General features: G+C 52.1%; 1 protein-coding gene and 1 long non-coding RNA gene across 6 annotated transcripts in view; one reads left to right on the plus strand and one right to left on the minus strand.

Moving 5' to 3' along the window:
* LEF1 (lymphoid enhancer binding factor 1) overlaps nt 1-1,885 on the minus strand; it is a 115,231-nt gene extending 113,346 nt beyond the window's left edge. For all 5 annotated transcript variants that reach the window (XM_046656318.1, XM_046656319.1, XM_046656315.1 and 2 more), the window contains exon 1: nt 560-1,885. In XM_046656318.1, coding sequence (XP_046512274.1) covers nt 560-769 — 210 coding nt within the window. In that variant the 5' untranslated portion in view covers nt 770-1,885. The remainder of the gene's footprint in view (nt 1-559) is intronic.
* Nucleotides 1,886-6,186: 4,301 nt separating this feature from the next.
* On the plus strand, nt 6,187-13,262 carry LOC124237546 (uncharacterized). Its single transcript, XR_006888030.1, has 2 exons — nt 6,187-6,282; nt 13,089-13,262. It is a non-coding gene; the product is annotated as an uncharacterized LOC124237546 (long non-coding RNA).
* The last annotated feature ends 480 nt before the right edge of the window (nt 13,263-13,742 follow it).

The following is a 13,742-nucleotide window of genomic DNA, read 5'->3' on the forward strand; positions in this document are numbered from 1 at the left end:
CCCGGCGCCCCTCGGCCGGCGGCTCGGCGCTGGCCCGCCCGGCGGCGGCTGGGACGGCCCCGCGCGCCCCGGCCCACGCCCGCCTGCCCTTCCTCTCCGTGCGGCTCTGCGCGCCCCGGCCTCAGCCTCCGGCGCTTTAACGCGCGGGTGCAGAGACGCCTGCCCAGCGCGGCAGCGGGCGCGCGCTGTCTTCCGTCCCACGGAAGAACTTCTCGGCGGCGGCGCTCAGACATCCTCGCTCTAAGGCGCCCGCCCGCTCGGCCCCACTGAGCAGGTCCGAAGGCGAAGCGTCAAGGGTTGAGGGCAACTTCTCCTGCCCGCAAACCAACGGTTTCGCCACCCAAATCAAAAGGGACCCACTCGGGACAAGTTTCCCTGCACGCCCCTCCGCCTCCACGCGACACACACAAAGGAAGGACGCTGACCAGAGCCCAGCCAGCCCGCCCCCAGCAAGCGGGGCGCCCCCCGGGCCGTCGGCCGGGCTGCGGCGCCTTCCCTCCTTTCCCCCGCTCTCCCGGACCCGCCACGCCTCTCGGAGCCGGGGCGGCGGCCCGCTCACCTCGTGTCCGTTGCTGGCCGGGATGATTTCGGACTCGTTAACCAAGGAGGACTTGATGTCGGCTAAGTCGCCTTCCTCTTCGGGGTGACTGATCTCGGCGAAGATCTTCTCCTTCTGGGGATCGCCCTCGTCCTTGAAGGGGATCATCTCGTCCGTGGCGCAGAGTTCCGGGTCCCCCCCGCCGCCGCCGGCCCCGGAGAGTTGGGGCATCGCGACCACTCTGTAATCTCCGCTCCGCTGGGGGAGCACCAGAGGCGACAGCAGGAAAGAGAGGGGGTCAGCGAAAGGGGGGGAGGAAAAGGAGAATTGCAAGGATGCGCGAGGGAGGAGCGCGGGCGGAAGCGGGGCCGGCGGCCGGAGCAGCTGCGGCGGCCCGCGCCTCCCCGCTCCGCCGAGCCCGACGCCGGCGCCCGCCCCCGAGGCCGAAGGGCACGGGGCTGCGAGGGCCGCCGCCTCCGGGGGCGTCGGCGCGGCGCGGCGCGGGGGGCGCGCGCTAGGCTAGGCTGCCCGGCGGCCACCCCACGCCCCCAGCGTCTCCCGGTCCGCGCGCGGAGGACGCCGGTTCTGGAGGAGGCGCGACTCCAAAATGCCGAGCGAGGAGGGTCCGTCGGCGCGTCTCTAGGCAAACCGCGCCACCCTAGCTTCGCCTTTGGGAGTCTGTTTTCCGAGAAAAGAAGGGAGCTGGGCAAAAAGGCTCCGTTTGCCCCAGCGGAGAAGGTGCAAGGAGAATCAGAAGATAACGAAATGTCCACTTCCTGGAGGGTAAAACAAAATAAAGAGCCACCCGGGTTGGAGATGTCCGTTTTAGAGCTTCTTATTTCCTTCCCTTTCGCTTCGGTTTTCCCTCTCCAGGCGCATTTAATCTGCTGGAGGAGGAGGAGGAGGAGAAGGTGGGGGCGGAGGAGCAGAAGAGAAAGAGAAGTTTGCCAAGAATAAAGTTTGTGCCGGCGAGCGCTGAGAGTCGGCAGTGGAGGGCACGGCGGGGTCTCGGGGAGTCACAGCAGGGGCCTCGGACCCAAATGCTTCTGCTGGGAGCTGGAGCCGACACACTCACACACACACACACACACACACACAGCCCGACTCCTCTTTGTTCCCGGCTCGAGTTTCTCAGCCTGGCTCTCTTGCTTGCCGCTCTCCACGCCTCCGCCGGGCCGCTCTGTCAAAGCAAAGAGCTGCACCCCTCGGCTTCGCCCGGCCCAGGCGAGGGGGAAGCCCTGAGCTTGGCGGCGTGCGGGGCTCCGGGCGCGTCCGGGCTCCTTGGCCCGAGAACGCGCAACCCGGATCCCTCCTCCGCGCCCTGCCCCGCAGGTGAGCTGCTGCGCCTCCCCACCGCTTCTCCTCCTCCCGCGCCTCGCCGGCGCTGAAAAGCTACCCACTTGCGTCGTCGCTTCTCCTCCCCTCCCCTCCCCCGCCTCCAGCTCTCCTTGGCTGCCCGCTGGGGTGGGGGGGGGGGGGGAGGAGGGGGATGGCGAGAAGGAGGTGGTGATTGAGGACTTTTTTTTCTTTTCCCGGAGCCTGTAGGACGAGTCCTAGTTTTGGGGTGTGTGTGTGTGTGTGTTTGTGTGTGCGCGCGCGCGCCTGGAGGGAAGGATCAGGCAACTTGGCGACGGAAGGAAGGACCCGGCGCTTCTTGTAACCCACGGAGAGGCACGCTTTGCCCGCGTGAAACTGACAAGAAACTCTGCCGGAATGGTTTAACTTCATCTTCTAAGTCTCTCTTCTCTTGTCCCCCCTCCACCTTCCTCTGCCAGCTTCTCCCCCCACTCCTTTCCGCCTCCCCCTCTCCCTCCCTCGCTCTGGCAGGGGAAGAAGATGAAAGAGAAGCCGCCGCAGCTGTGATCGACACCACATTGATAGATGCTCTGACAGAGGGAATGAGGCGGGAATCCGGGACAGAGAGAAGGAAAAGGGGAAAATATAACAGACATAGCTCAACTAATTAGAAAGAATGGAAGCAAGAAGTACAAGGAAGACAGGAGTGGCTTTCCCAAATATAATGTCAAAGGACAAGGGAGCACATGCTAGCAAAAATAAAATCTCCAGGCTTACCGAGAGAAATAGGAGGAGGAAGAAAAAAACTGAAGACTGGATCCTAATTATCGCTTTTTAAGCAAGATCTCTTTCATTACATCCTCACCATGAGATGCAGAGAGAGAGTTAGGCTGGGTCTCGTGGATTTTCGGAGATGCACGCCAGTGGGCACCTCGTAGAGAATGAAAAAACAACCCAAGGAGGGAGAAGAGAAGGCAGAAGGGCCCAGGAGAGCAGAGCCAGTAGAGGGAGGGAGGACAGAGCAGTCTCTGGCGCTGGGACCGCCGCTAAAAGGGACCCTTGAAGATGCAAATCCGAATCCAACCTCAAAAATTCCCCAGCCTCCTCCGTCTCTTTGATGCATTTTGTACAAGGACAGGACTTTTAAGGAGATGCTTTGTGAAAGTTACAGTATAAGCGAAGCTGAAGTTTGAAAACACATTACAGTTTGTTCCTTGGCTCTCAAACCCCCTCAGTTAAAAATCCAGGCAAAATTATTATACCCAATACAGTAGCCATCTGTAAAACCTCAGAACAGTAAACAAGGGGCAGGAAGAAATGTCTCCATCTCTCTTAAATTGAAAATAAGGAAAAACACTAGAGAATCAGACTTTAGCTCTATTATGTAGGAATAGTCATGCAAAGATCCCTCTTCTTTTCCTAAGGGGGAAATTGCCTGCTGCTGGACACTGTATAAGTAAAGACCTTAACAGTGCTCTAAGTGAGCACTTAAAACTTCGACTACAGATAACTACTTCCTAGAGATGGGAATTTAACTAGGAAGCAGTTTTTAAGACTATCATTGAAAGGGTTCAGTTGGTCACATGGAGCATGGACAGTAGTCACAGGGATACTCCATCTGGAGGATCAGGGTGAAATAAGGGGCTGGTGAGGGAGCCAGGAAGAGTAAAACATTAAATCTGCTTAAAGTAGCTGACAATGCTATGCCTTAAGAAAAACAAAAAAGAGTATTCTGCTACAATGTGTCTGTAAGGCAATGCTAAAAAGGTCGGAAAGAAATCCAATTTGAGTTTTTGGTTAGTGGCCATATGCAACTTCCCTTGAAGCTATGCACCAGTGTGAGCGTAACGTCCTAGAGATGTGAACACGTAGCCATGTCAGACATTTATACCCTCTGTTCTAAAAGAAATATGGGAAAACAAAGTCAGTCCTCCCTCAAATGCACCAACCGGACCGATAGGAAAAGAACTGGAAAATGCAGTTTCACCAAAGCAGACGGGGTGGACGTTCCTTTCCATCAAACTGTCGAGGAGGGGGAGGGGGGCATACAGAATGGCCGGAGGGTATTTTCTGGAAGCCAAAGAGAGATTAAACGACGACTCCTACATCCCCCCTGTTTAAGTGTTGCAACTAATTCGAATCCCATTTTCTTCTTCATGTTAATTATCTGGACTCCCTGAGTCCTTTGGAGCTCAGCTCCAGGTGTCCTGGAGATTAGCAGCTCGAGAAGACGGGAAATTTTGGAACAATAACTAGTGGGAACTGTTTATTAGAAGGGCCGAGGGTAGGTGGCTGCGTTTGGTTTTTTGCGGCAACCTTCTCTTTTGGAAATATTGTTTCTAACGAAATCCCCGAGCACCTGGCTCTGTGTGCGTGGCTGTTTTCCCTCTGCGTGGCGTGTGGGGTGTCGGCTGCTTGTGCTTAGCACTGTTGCAAATCTTCTGATGGGCTGCACTTAGAAGGGGCTCTACCAGAAAACACGCACCCAAGTTGGTTTTGAGCTGTGGGGAGGGAGGTTGACATTTTCCACGTGAAGTCGTCTCTCCTGGGGGAAAGAGCAGCGGGACGCGGGAGGAAGACGTCCCTCTCTCCCCACAGGTTCGGGAAGTTCCAGCAAAGGCATTTCTGCCGCCGGGAGGTCTCTTCTGATTCGTGTGGGGGCTGCTCCGAACATCTGCGGGCGCCTCTCGGGGCGCACCGTCCGGGATGTGGTGGGTGCGGCGCGGGAGGAACACGGCCGCCGCCGCCCCCTTCCCTCGGGTGGAGGGGCAGGTTCTTCGTGTGAACTCGAGCGAACGACTGGAGGTTGGCTGGTGCAGGTTCACTCCTTCAGGATGTGGGTTTCAGGGGGCGTTTTGATGTGATTTAATTCCGACCGTGAAACAATTGCTAGGGGCTGGCAGGATTGCTGTTGGTTTTTCCCCTCTTGGTGGCTTTGGTTGGTTGGGGTTGAGTTTGGGAGCGAACAGTGACTTGTTTTATATCAACACTTCCTTCTGCCCCGGAACGGAGGAGGGGGGGGGAGCGGAGACCGGCCTCGCACCCCCAGGGTAAGCCGGCCCAGCCCCCGCGGGCGCAGGCAGGGGACCCAAGAGGGTGACCCCCACCCACCCCAGAGACCCCACCCCCGGCGATCTGGCTGCCAAGTCGAGTCAGCTACAGACACTCCAGTGAGTCCTTAATTACAGGGAGCTGAGAAAAGCGCGGTGCCCTTGAGAGCCCGCCCCGCCCCCTCTGCCCGAACCCCCGCCGGCTCCGGGTCTTCGCCTTTGTGTGGCCTGGACTCTCTCCCAGCGACAACTTTGGTGGGATCCCAGAGGAAGGCGGTGGCGGGCCCACGGAAGAGGATGCTCGCGGGGAGAGAAGCGAGGGTGCAGGACTAGAAAACGAATAATGTGATTCCAGCGCCGGAGCGCCAGCATCCCCTCTCCCACTCCCACCCCGGCTTCTCCGGGCGACGAAAGCTGCGGGCGCCTTCGGTTTAACCGACCTCGCGGACAGGGAGAGGGGGCGAGGGAAACGGCAGTTTGTGTCCCAGGGGCTCTTCCGCCCCTTCTTGCCTCCTCCTAAGACAAACAAACTCAACCCCCACCCGCCGGGTAACAGAACTCGTGGGACCGTGAAAATGCCGTTCCCAAATCCGGCCGCCTGCGGACGCCGGGCTTCCGCGGGGCCCGCCCCCCGAGCCTCGCCGGCTGCTCCTGCGTCCGGGCCGAGCCCGGGTCCGCGTCCCGCTGGTCCGCCCGGGCCGGGGCCGGGTCCTCCCACGGCCGCGAGGGAGGGCCACGTGCACGAGGCCGTCTGCGGGCTCGGCCAGCACCCCCCGCCCCCGCCCACCGGAGGCGCAGGCTCCATCCCGAGCCGCCCCGAGGGACAGGAGCGAGCGGGGGCGACCGCGAACAGGAAGACGGCAAGCGGGCGGGCTCAGGGCGCGGGATGCGCCAGCCAGGGCCCCGCCGCGCGCCCTCGCGCCTCGGCTCGGCGACCGGCCCCCGGGCCCCCGCCAGGAGCTGGCTCTGCTGCCGGAAGGGGGACTCCCAGAACAGGGTGGATGGACGTGCGGGCTGGCACCCCTTTGCGGCCCGCACGACGGCTCGCCTACTGGGCTGGACGCGAAATTCTTTTCCCTCCTTTCTGAAAACTTTTCTCCGGCGCCCGCACTTGGTGCACGGACCTGCCCTCCCTCCGCGCGGTCCCCTCCGCGCGCCCCGGGGACGCGCAGAGGCCGCCCGCGCGCGCCGCGCCTGGTGTCCGCGGAGGGCGGCGCCTGCGCAGGGCCCGGCGCGGCGGCGCGGCCTTTGAAGTCCCGGCGGCTGCCGCTTTCATCCTTTCTTTTTTCCCTTGCAGGCCCCTTTGTGTGACTAAATTTGGCAAGAATATGGATCCGCGCCAGTCTTTCCACGTGTGCTCCCAGCTCCCAGCTGAGAAGGCCAAGGGTTCTCTTCCGGGTAAGGAGACAGGGAGAAAGATCAAAGAGTTTGGGGAGCTGGATCTGAAATGTGAATTGAAAATAAAAATCAAGCCTGGACACATTCCAGTTTCTAAAGCAAAACCAACCCTCAGCAGAGGTCGGCTAGCTATGACTCTCTCTTTCTCCCTCTGCTCCCTTTTACTCTCTCCCTCCCTTTCTTTCCCGCAACCATTCTTGATCACATGGAATAAAATAAAGAGGACATAGGGAAGCACTTAGTTTCTCCAGATTTTGTTTTGCAGTCATTTTATTAGGGAAACTATCATGTTCATAATTACCATTATGTGATGCCGGATTTCTTCTACCATAAATATCGTCTTATTTCAGAATGCTTCACACTTTCTTCTGCGGCCACATTTGGGAAGAGAACGTTGACACGACGACACGTGTGCACGTGTTCGTTGCGCATAGGGCTTCTCTTTCTACACGCCCGACAGGGCACCGCATGGTTTTCTTCCAGAGAAGTTAGATTCTGGAAAACCAGTGTTAATATTTTATCAAAGCACTCACCATCACAACTGGTCTCTACCATTTGAATTTTTCTTACTGATGGACTTCGGAAATCTTTTTCTACAGGCGACTAGCCAGAAGGTTTCTGTTTTTATGGTTAAAAAACCGTAAAGCCTCTTCTTGAAGACGTTTCTGGAGCAATATTCTGTTGTTTAGAAGTAGCCAGAATAAAGAGACAGCTTTGGAGTAGCATCAGGCAAAGAGTCAGCAGTCTCGGTTGGAGGTGGGCTCTGCCGCTCCCTGCTGTGGTGTGCTGACCTCAGGCAAGCCGTTTGCCCTTCCCCAAACTCAGTTTCCTTTCTGCAAAATAAGTGTAATAATAGCCTACTGGACAAGATTGTTGTGAGAATTCAGTGAGATGATGTTTGTGGAAGTGTGTACAAAGGAATTATTAGTCTATGAAGCAAAGGTGATTCTTAAGGAGACCTGTAAGTTGCAAAGCAAAAGCCTTCTAATGCCCTAGGAACCTTGGCTACAGGAGCACATGGGTGTGGACTCACACTCAGACGTGCCCTGCCGGGACCATCCCCACATCTGCAACAGTTGTGTTACAAAGCCAGGATCACCTTAGGTTTTTTACTCCCAGAGTGAGTGTCATGAGAGAAGGAACATTCCAGGAAGAGAGGGAATGTGCCTTTGCACTGCCTCGTGCTTATGATGGTCTCTTAATGAATTGATAAATGGGTGACTAAACAAAAACGAAAACGTTTTTGTTTGTTTTTTGCTGAGGAAGATTTGCCGTGAGCTAACATGTGTGCCAGTCTTCCTCTATTTTGTACATGGGTCGCTGCCTCAGCATGGCTGCCCGCAAGTGTAGGTGCGCACCAGGGAACCCAACCAGGCCACTGAAGTGGAGTGCACCAAACTTAACCTCTAGGCTACAGGGCCACCCTGATAGGGTATTTTTTTGTGAGGCATTTGACACAGCTCTCAGTAACTCTGAGGACAGCCTTCGCAGTGTGATGGCCTGTGAAAGGGGGATCGTGTATGTGGATTCAATACTTGAAACAGCAGCAGTAAGAACACAGGGCGAGTGACTAGAAAGGGGTATAAGTGATGTTTCCCGGGACTGGGTAGATGCCACCAGAATTTATGTTTCAGAATAGAATTGTGATCACGTATCTCGGACCACGGCATCTACAGTTCACAAAGCAGTAGCGATGCTGGCTGGGGCTGGGCGTGGAGTGACGGAGCACCACACGCTGGCGCTGGGGGCGTTTGGTGAGTGCTTCCCGTGTGAGCCCTTCTAACCTGAGGTAACCCCATCGATGGAGTCATTTCCTGGGCTCCACCTCCCAGGATCAGCTTTCCAGTGTGACCTGCGTACAGAGTGATGAAAGCTGAGGCGAGGGGCTGGTTTCCAGACTTCCGGTCTCCTTTACCGTGGCCGGAGGCTGCCCCGCTCAGTTTGCGAAGAGTATGGAAGGGACTCTATAGCGATGGGGGTGGGGGGCCACTTAGACACCTTCTATTTGTAACGTATCTTTCCCAAATGTCCCCGACGAGACGTGGGTGCTGATCAGGTTCACTGGTCCATGTCAGTCCTCCCTTTTGCTCTTTACAGATGCAGCCGTTTTGAAGTTTATTCTTGGCAGAAAGAGGAACATGGACCAAGGCGCTGAGGGTTCTGTCTTGTTTTAGGGGGGCAATGGGCAGGCCCTGAAAATACTAAGGGAAAACTTGGGCCCTCTGTCGAACAAAATAAGCTCTCTGAAGCAGGAGGCGTGGCGCAAAGATTTTCTTACTTTCGTCAATCTGTTTCCCTGGTGGATATGGTAATAGAGTGTTTCTTGAATCGTGGTCAGTGCCCCTCTGGAGGTGGACTGCTGTCTGCAGCGTTCTCAGGCTTCCTGGGCCGCAGGAGCGGGGCCCTGGGCTCTGTCAGCTTTGGGCCAGCGCCTAATCCCTGGTTTGAGGCTAGAAGCCAAAGCCACAACCTTCTTGCCTGAAGGCAGGAGCAGTACCAACAGAGCCATATGGAGATTAATGCAGAACAAGGTCATTAGTCCCATTGTTTATCCAGTTACTTGCAGCACAGATTTGTGTAAATTCAGCTCCAGTGGTTGCAGCCTGCCTTTGATGTGTGTAATCTGTGCATTTCGGTGCTCCAGGAAAGTGCCTGACTGACAGGAACTGCAGCCAGTGCCCAGAAAACACATCCACACAGGCACAGCAAAGCACAGAGCGAGTTCCATCCAAGTAAATAAACCAAGCTGGGGGGTCAGGATTGAGGCTCCTCCTCCTCATCATCGTGCCGTGACTTTGGGGTGCTTGTGCCTGATCTGTATTTGTTTTCCTTTGGAGTTGGACACCTACTCTAAACCCCCATTTACCTCCCAGAGGTAAATGGACTTGGCCTACACAACGTCTGACCTTGAGGATGCTTTCTTTTTTTAAGGGACTTCTGTCCTTAAAAACAGACTCACTGAGTGGAGTCATCCAGACTAATACATATGTTTATCCAAGACACAGCTTCTAGTTCTTTCCTCCGCCCTGTCTGCCTGTGCAGCTATGCTTACACTTAGATGCAGAATTAGCAGTTATGGCAATAGTTCAGGAAGGAGGCAGAGCCAATGCAAATAGTTTAGGTTACGCAATTGTCATCTGGCTCAACCAAACACTTTTCTTTGGCAAAAATAAAGCAAATTTGCCTGATCTGAATTTGACGTAAAGGTCCTGCAATCCCACTCTGCCAATTACGGATGTCAAGTCCACTTCCCTCAGGTTAAATGGGCAGAAAGCAAGGGACAGAGGTACATTAGTATCCTATGAAGCTAGACAGTGATTTTTGACTGCCAGTTTAGATACCTCTACACACTCCCAAATATATTTTGAGGCTTGAATTATCCAGATATTTGGCCTTTGCTGTCCAAATTCTCTGGATAATTTTTAGATTATTTTACTTTATATTGCCGGAACAGCAAATCTCCAGCGGCTGAGTCAGACAGATCTAGTAAGATCTCTCCTGCACTATGTGGCAGCCTCGTAACCCGTCTCCAGCTTCCGCTCTTGCTGGCTTCCACACGTGCCCGACCACGTCCATGCGTCATTGAGCTGCAGAGCCATCCTTGAGCGTTCCCTAGTCGTGGTGGCTTCCCAGTCCTATGTGAGCTGGCTTCTGGCTTGCTCTCCTTCTACTCCTGATCACTGCTCTCCAGCACCACCGGCTCTCCTGCTGTTCCTCCGGTGTGTAAAGTGCACACACACGCACACCTCCGTCCTTTTACCTGTTTTTGCCTCTGCCCAGAAGCTCCTGGCCAGGTTGATATTCGCAGGACTCACTCCTTCTCTTCATGTTTCTGCCCAGATGGCAACTCCTTCCCAGACTTTGTTATCGAAAAAGTCGGCCCCCACCTCACCCCAGTTCTGGGCACTCTACGTTCTTCTGCAGGTGTCTTCTGTCCTCACTGCCACCGCCTGACATCTCTGTAGTGCTTAGCTCTTCATTCCCTTTCTCTCCCTTTAGAACGCAAGTTCCGTGGGAGCAAGGACTGTGTCCCATCCCCACCGCTGACGCCTCCAACAGCGCTTGGTGCACAAAAAATATACTCGATATGTGTGGAAGAATGATTAATATGGGCTTTGAACCCTCAGTTGCCTCATCTGGAATGATCTGTAATGATATTCCTTATGGGAGATTACATATAATTGATATAAAATTGCCTGGCGCAGAGTATAAACACTGAGTAGATAGTAACTATAATTGTGTAGACCAGCACTGCCAATAGAAATATAATGCAAGTGACATAGGTGATTTTAAATTAAAAGCTAGAGACAGGTTACATTAATTTTAATAATATATATATTATTTTGTTTTTATTTTTTGAGGAAGATTAGCTCTGAGCTAACATCTACCTCCAATCCTTTTCGATTTACTGAGGAAGACTGGCCCTGAGCTAACATCTGTGCCCATCTTTCTCTATTTTATATGTGGGACACCTACCACAGCATGGCTTGATAACCCGTGTGTATGTCCGATACCGGGATCTGAACCGGGGAACCCCAGGCCACCAAAGTGGAACATGCAAACCTAACTGCTGCGCCACGAGGTTGGCCCTTATTTTAGTAATATATTTTATTTAATCCAAATATGCAAAATATTACCATTTCAACATGTAATCATTATAGAAGCTTATTAATGAAAGATTTTACATCCTTTTTTTCATATTAAGTTTTTGAAATTGGTGTCATTCACTTATAGCCCTCAGTTCCAATTGGCCACAAGTGGGGGCAGGAGATGGCAGGGGGCCCAGGGTAGGTTGAGAGGGAAGTGATGGGGTGATTTCCAAAGGCACCTGCATCCAGAGACCGGGAGATGTGAGGATCTTCACTGGGTGTGGAACACAAGTGAGAAATGCCGTGGATTTGTGTGTGCCTCCAGTGCGTGCCTCCTGAGTGTAGCATTCCCCTGGCCCCTGTCTGGTCCAGTCTACTGCATACGTGCAGTTGAACCCAGCCAACAGGAGGGTCTTCTGGCTGTGGCACAAAATTGTACTCATTGTAAGAAAAATAAAAAAAGAGCATTTCCTGGATTTTTCTTATGGGAAGTGTTAAAAAATACAGACAGGGTGTAGTCTGATGTTTTTTCCCCTTATTGTGAAATAGTTCATGTTCTCATCTTTTCTCTCTCTCTCTCTCTCTCTAACGTGAAGATAAACCTGGACTTTCAGGAAGGGGAAAGTTTAATCAACTTAAATATGTGTTCCAAGGCCCAGGCCAGAACCATCTGGTCAGTAAACAGGTCAGAAGTGTCCAAAAGAGGAGCATGGAATGGACTGCAGTATGCTTCGGGTCGGATGATCTCTCAGCTGAGTGTCAGGACTTCTTGGTTTACTATCCCTGTAGTCCGAAAAGGCATTGCGTGGTGTGAGGGAAATAAAAACAGTGACATACAAACAACACTCAGGGTTGCCTCCAGGTTGCAGGATGCTCCTGAGCTGCTGTCTGGCTCCTTGCTGCCTTTCATCTACCCCTTTCTTCATGGCCCCTGCTGCATGTGGGGTGTGAAATCCTTTGATAAACTGTCTCCACTGGTGAGCTATGAGAATTTCATAGTTTGACCCCTGGAAATGAAGGGAAATAAGAACTGATAGGAAGGACGATTTGGTGCCGAAAGTGGCAACTCGGTCACCAGAAAGAGTCACTTGAGTAAGAAACACCTTTGCACCTGGGTAAGAAGTCACCTTTTTGGTAGTGGCTATGGCGGTAAGAAGTAATAAATGAGCTGAAAATTAAGATAATAAAAAGAGTCATTTCTATGAGAAGGCCAGTTGGACAGAGAGCAATAATAACAATTCTTATAATTTGAGAAAAAGAAGCAGGAGAGGAAGTTTACTTAGTAAGTAAGTATTTTCTTTTGTCTCTCCTCTTTGCTTGTAAATCAGGGCATGTATTTGCTCATTTTCTGTGCAAGAGTTAATGCTCTATAGTTAATTATATTCGTCATTCTAACAATAGCAACAGAAAAAATGATCTTTAAATGAAAATCATTGTCATCACATCTATTTATTTTTTGATTGCTAAAAGTGAAAAAAGGTTGAAAATCAAATGGACATTGTACATTAGTTACTGTCAGCATTTCACTTACTACGGTTGATTAAAAAAAAAACCCTATTCTGTTTCACGTAATGCTTCAAGTAAATGACATTTTCTGCCTCTCACGTTTGAATAAGGACTGTTATCTTAGGGTTCCCAGCACTGGGGAAGAAACATTTCACGGAGGTGCCTCTGTTTCAGCTGTACTGTCTCTTTTATTGAACGGGGGGAAAAGGAGAAGAAAAAGAAAGAAAAGAAAAAAAAACCCAACAGTAATTATATTTTTAGCCTAGGACTGTGAGCGGTTGACTAAATCTCCCCTCACTTCTACTTGCTCAGAGGATATGATATCCCATTTCTTCATAGTTTCTTCTAGTCTTAGTGAGATGAAAGAGGAATTTGTAGTCAAATAAAAACGGTACTGCAGACATTACGACCAATTTATATAGCGAAAATCAGCACTGTGTGCAGATCAACATGACACAAGACTTAGTGAAAAGGAAAGAGGGGGGCGAGTTCTCTTTTCTTCTTATTTTGGTAACTCAATTTACATTGTGCATGAGTCTGTAATTATGCGGCCAGCCTCACTGAGAACACTGATGAATGTCACTCTGTGTTCATCCATTATGTCGATACTGGATTTAAGTGGGACTAACTCCGTCATCAGGTTGGAGATAATTCAGAGGTATTGCTTGCTTCTCTTTTTCTTGCCACTGTCTCCTTTTTCCTGTCTCCCAGATCATTGGTGCCTCACCAGAAGGGAACAGAGAGAAGGAGAACCAAGAGACTGATGTCCGACAAGTCACTTCCTAGAGAGACACATATGCAGAACGCCTATCATACGTACTACACGTGTTGGAGTATGTAGCCAATATTTTGTTCATGTAAAAAATAAAGCAGAAAATTAAACCAGTCTTTAAATATCTTGGGTAAAACACCTTACTGTTGATGGAAAAGTGTGTTTTTAACCTGAATTAATCAGTTAATCAATTGAATCGAGCAGAACTAATATTCACTTATCTTTATTTTGTCAGGGAAAAAACCCAAACATTTCTTTAGCTCCCAAACAGTGTTAAAATTACCGGCACAAAGCGGGTGGCACATGAAGTAATTCCTCTTCACCCATTCTCTCTTGAACACACTCCCCATGTGCTTTTGGCCCCAGTTCTCCAAACTGCTACATCTGATGGTCAACTCTCAGACATGTTGTCTGACCCATCCTCAGCAGTGGACACAGTTGATTACTCTTTCTTCAAACGCTCTCTTCACTTGCTTCCAGGATGCCGTCGGCTTCTGGCTCTTTCCTGGCCTCCAGGGCCACCACTCGGTCTCCTTTGCTTGTTCCCCATCTTCCCTGACCTCTGGTTGGTGGAGGGGCCCTATGGCTCAGCC

Source organism: Equus quagga, chromosome 3 (genome assembly GCF_021613505.1).
Source record: "Equus quagga isolate Etosha38 chromosome 3, UCLA_HA_Equagga_1.0, whole genome shotgun sequence".
Lineage (NCBI taxonomy): Eukaryota > Metazoa > Chordata > Mammalia > Perissodactyla > Equidae > Equus > Equus quagga.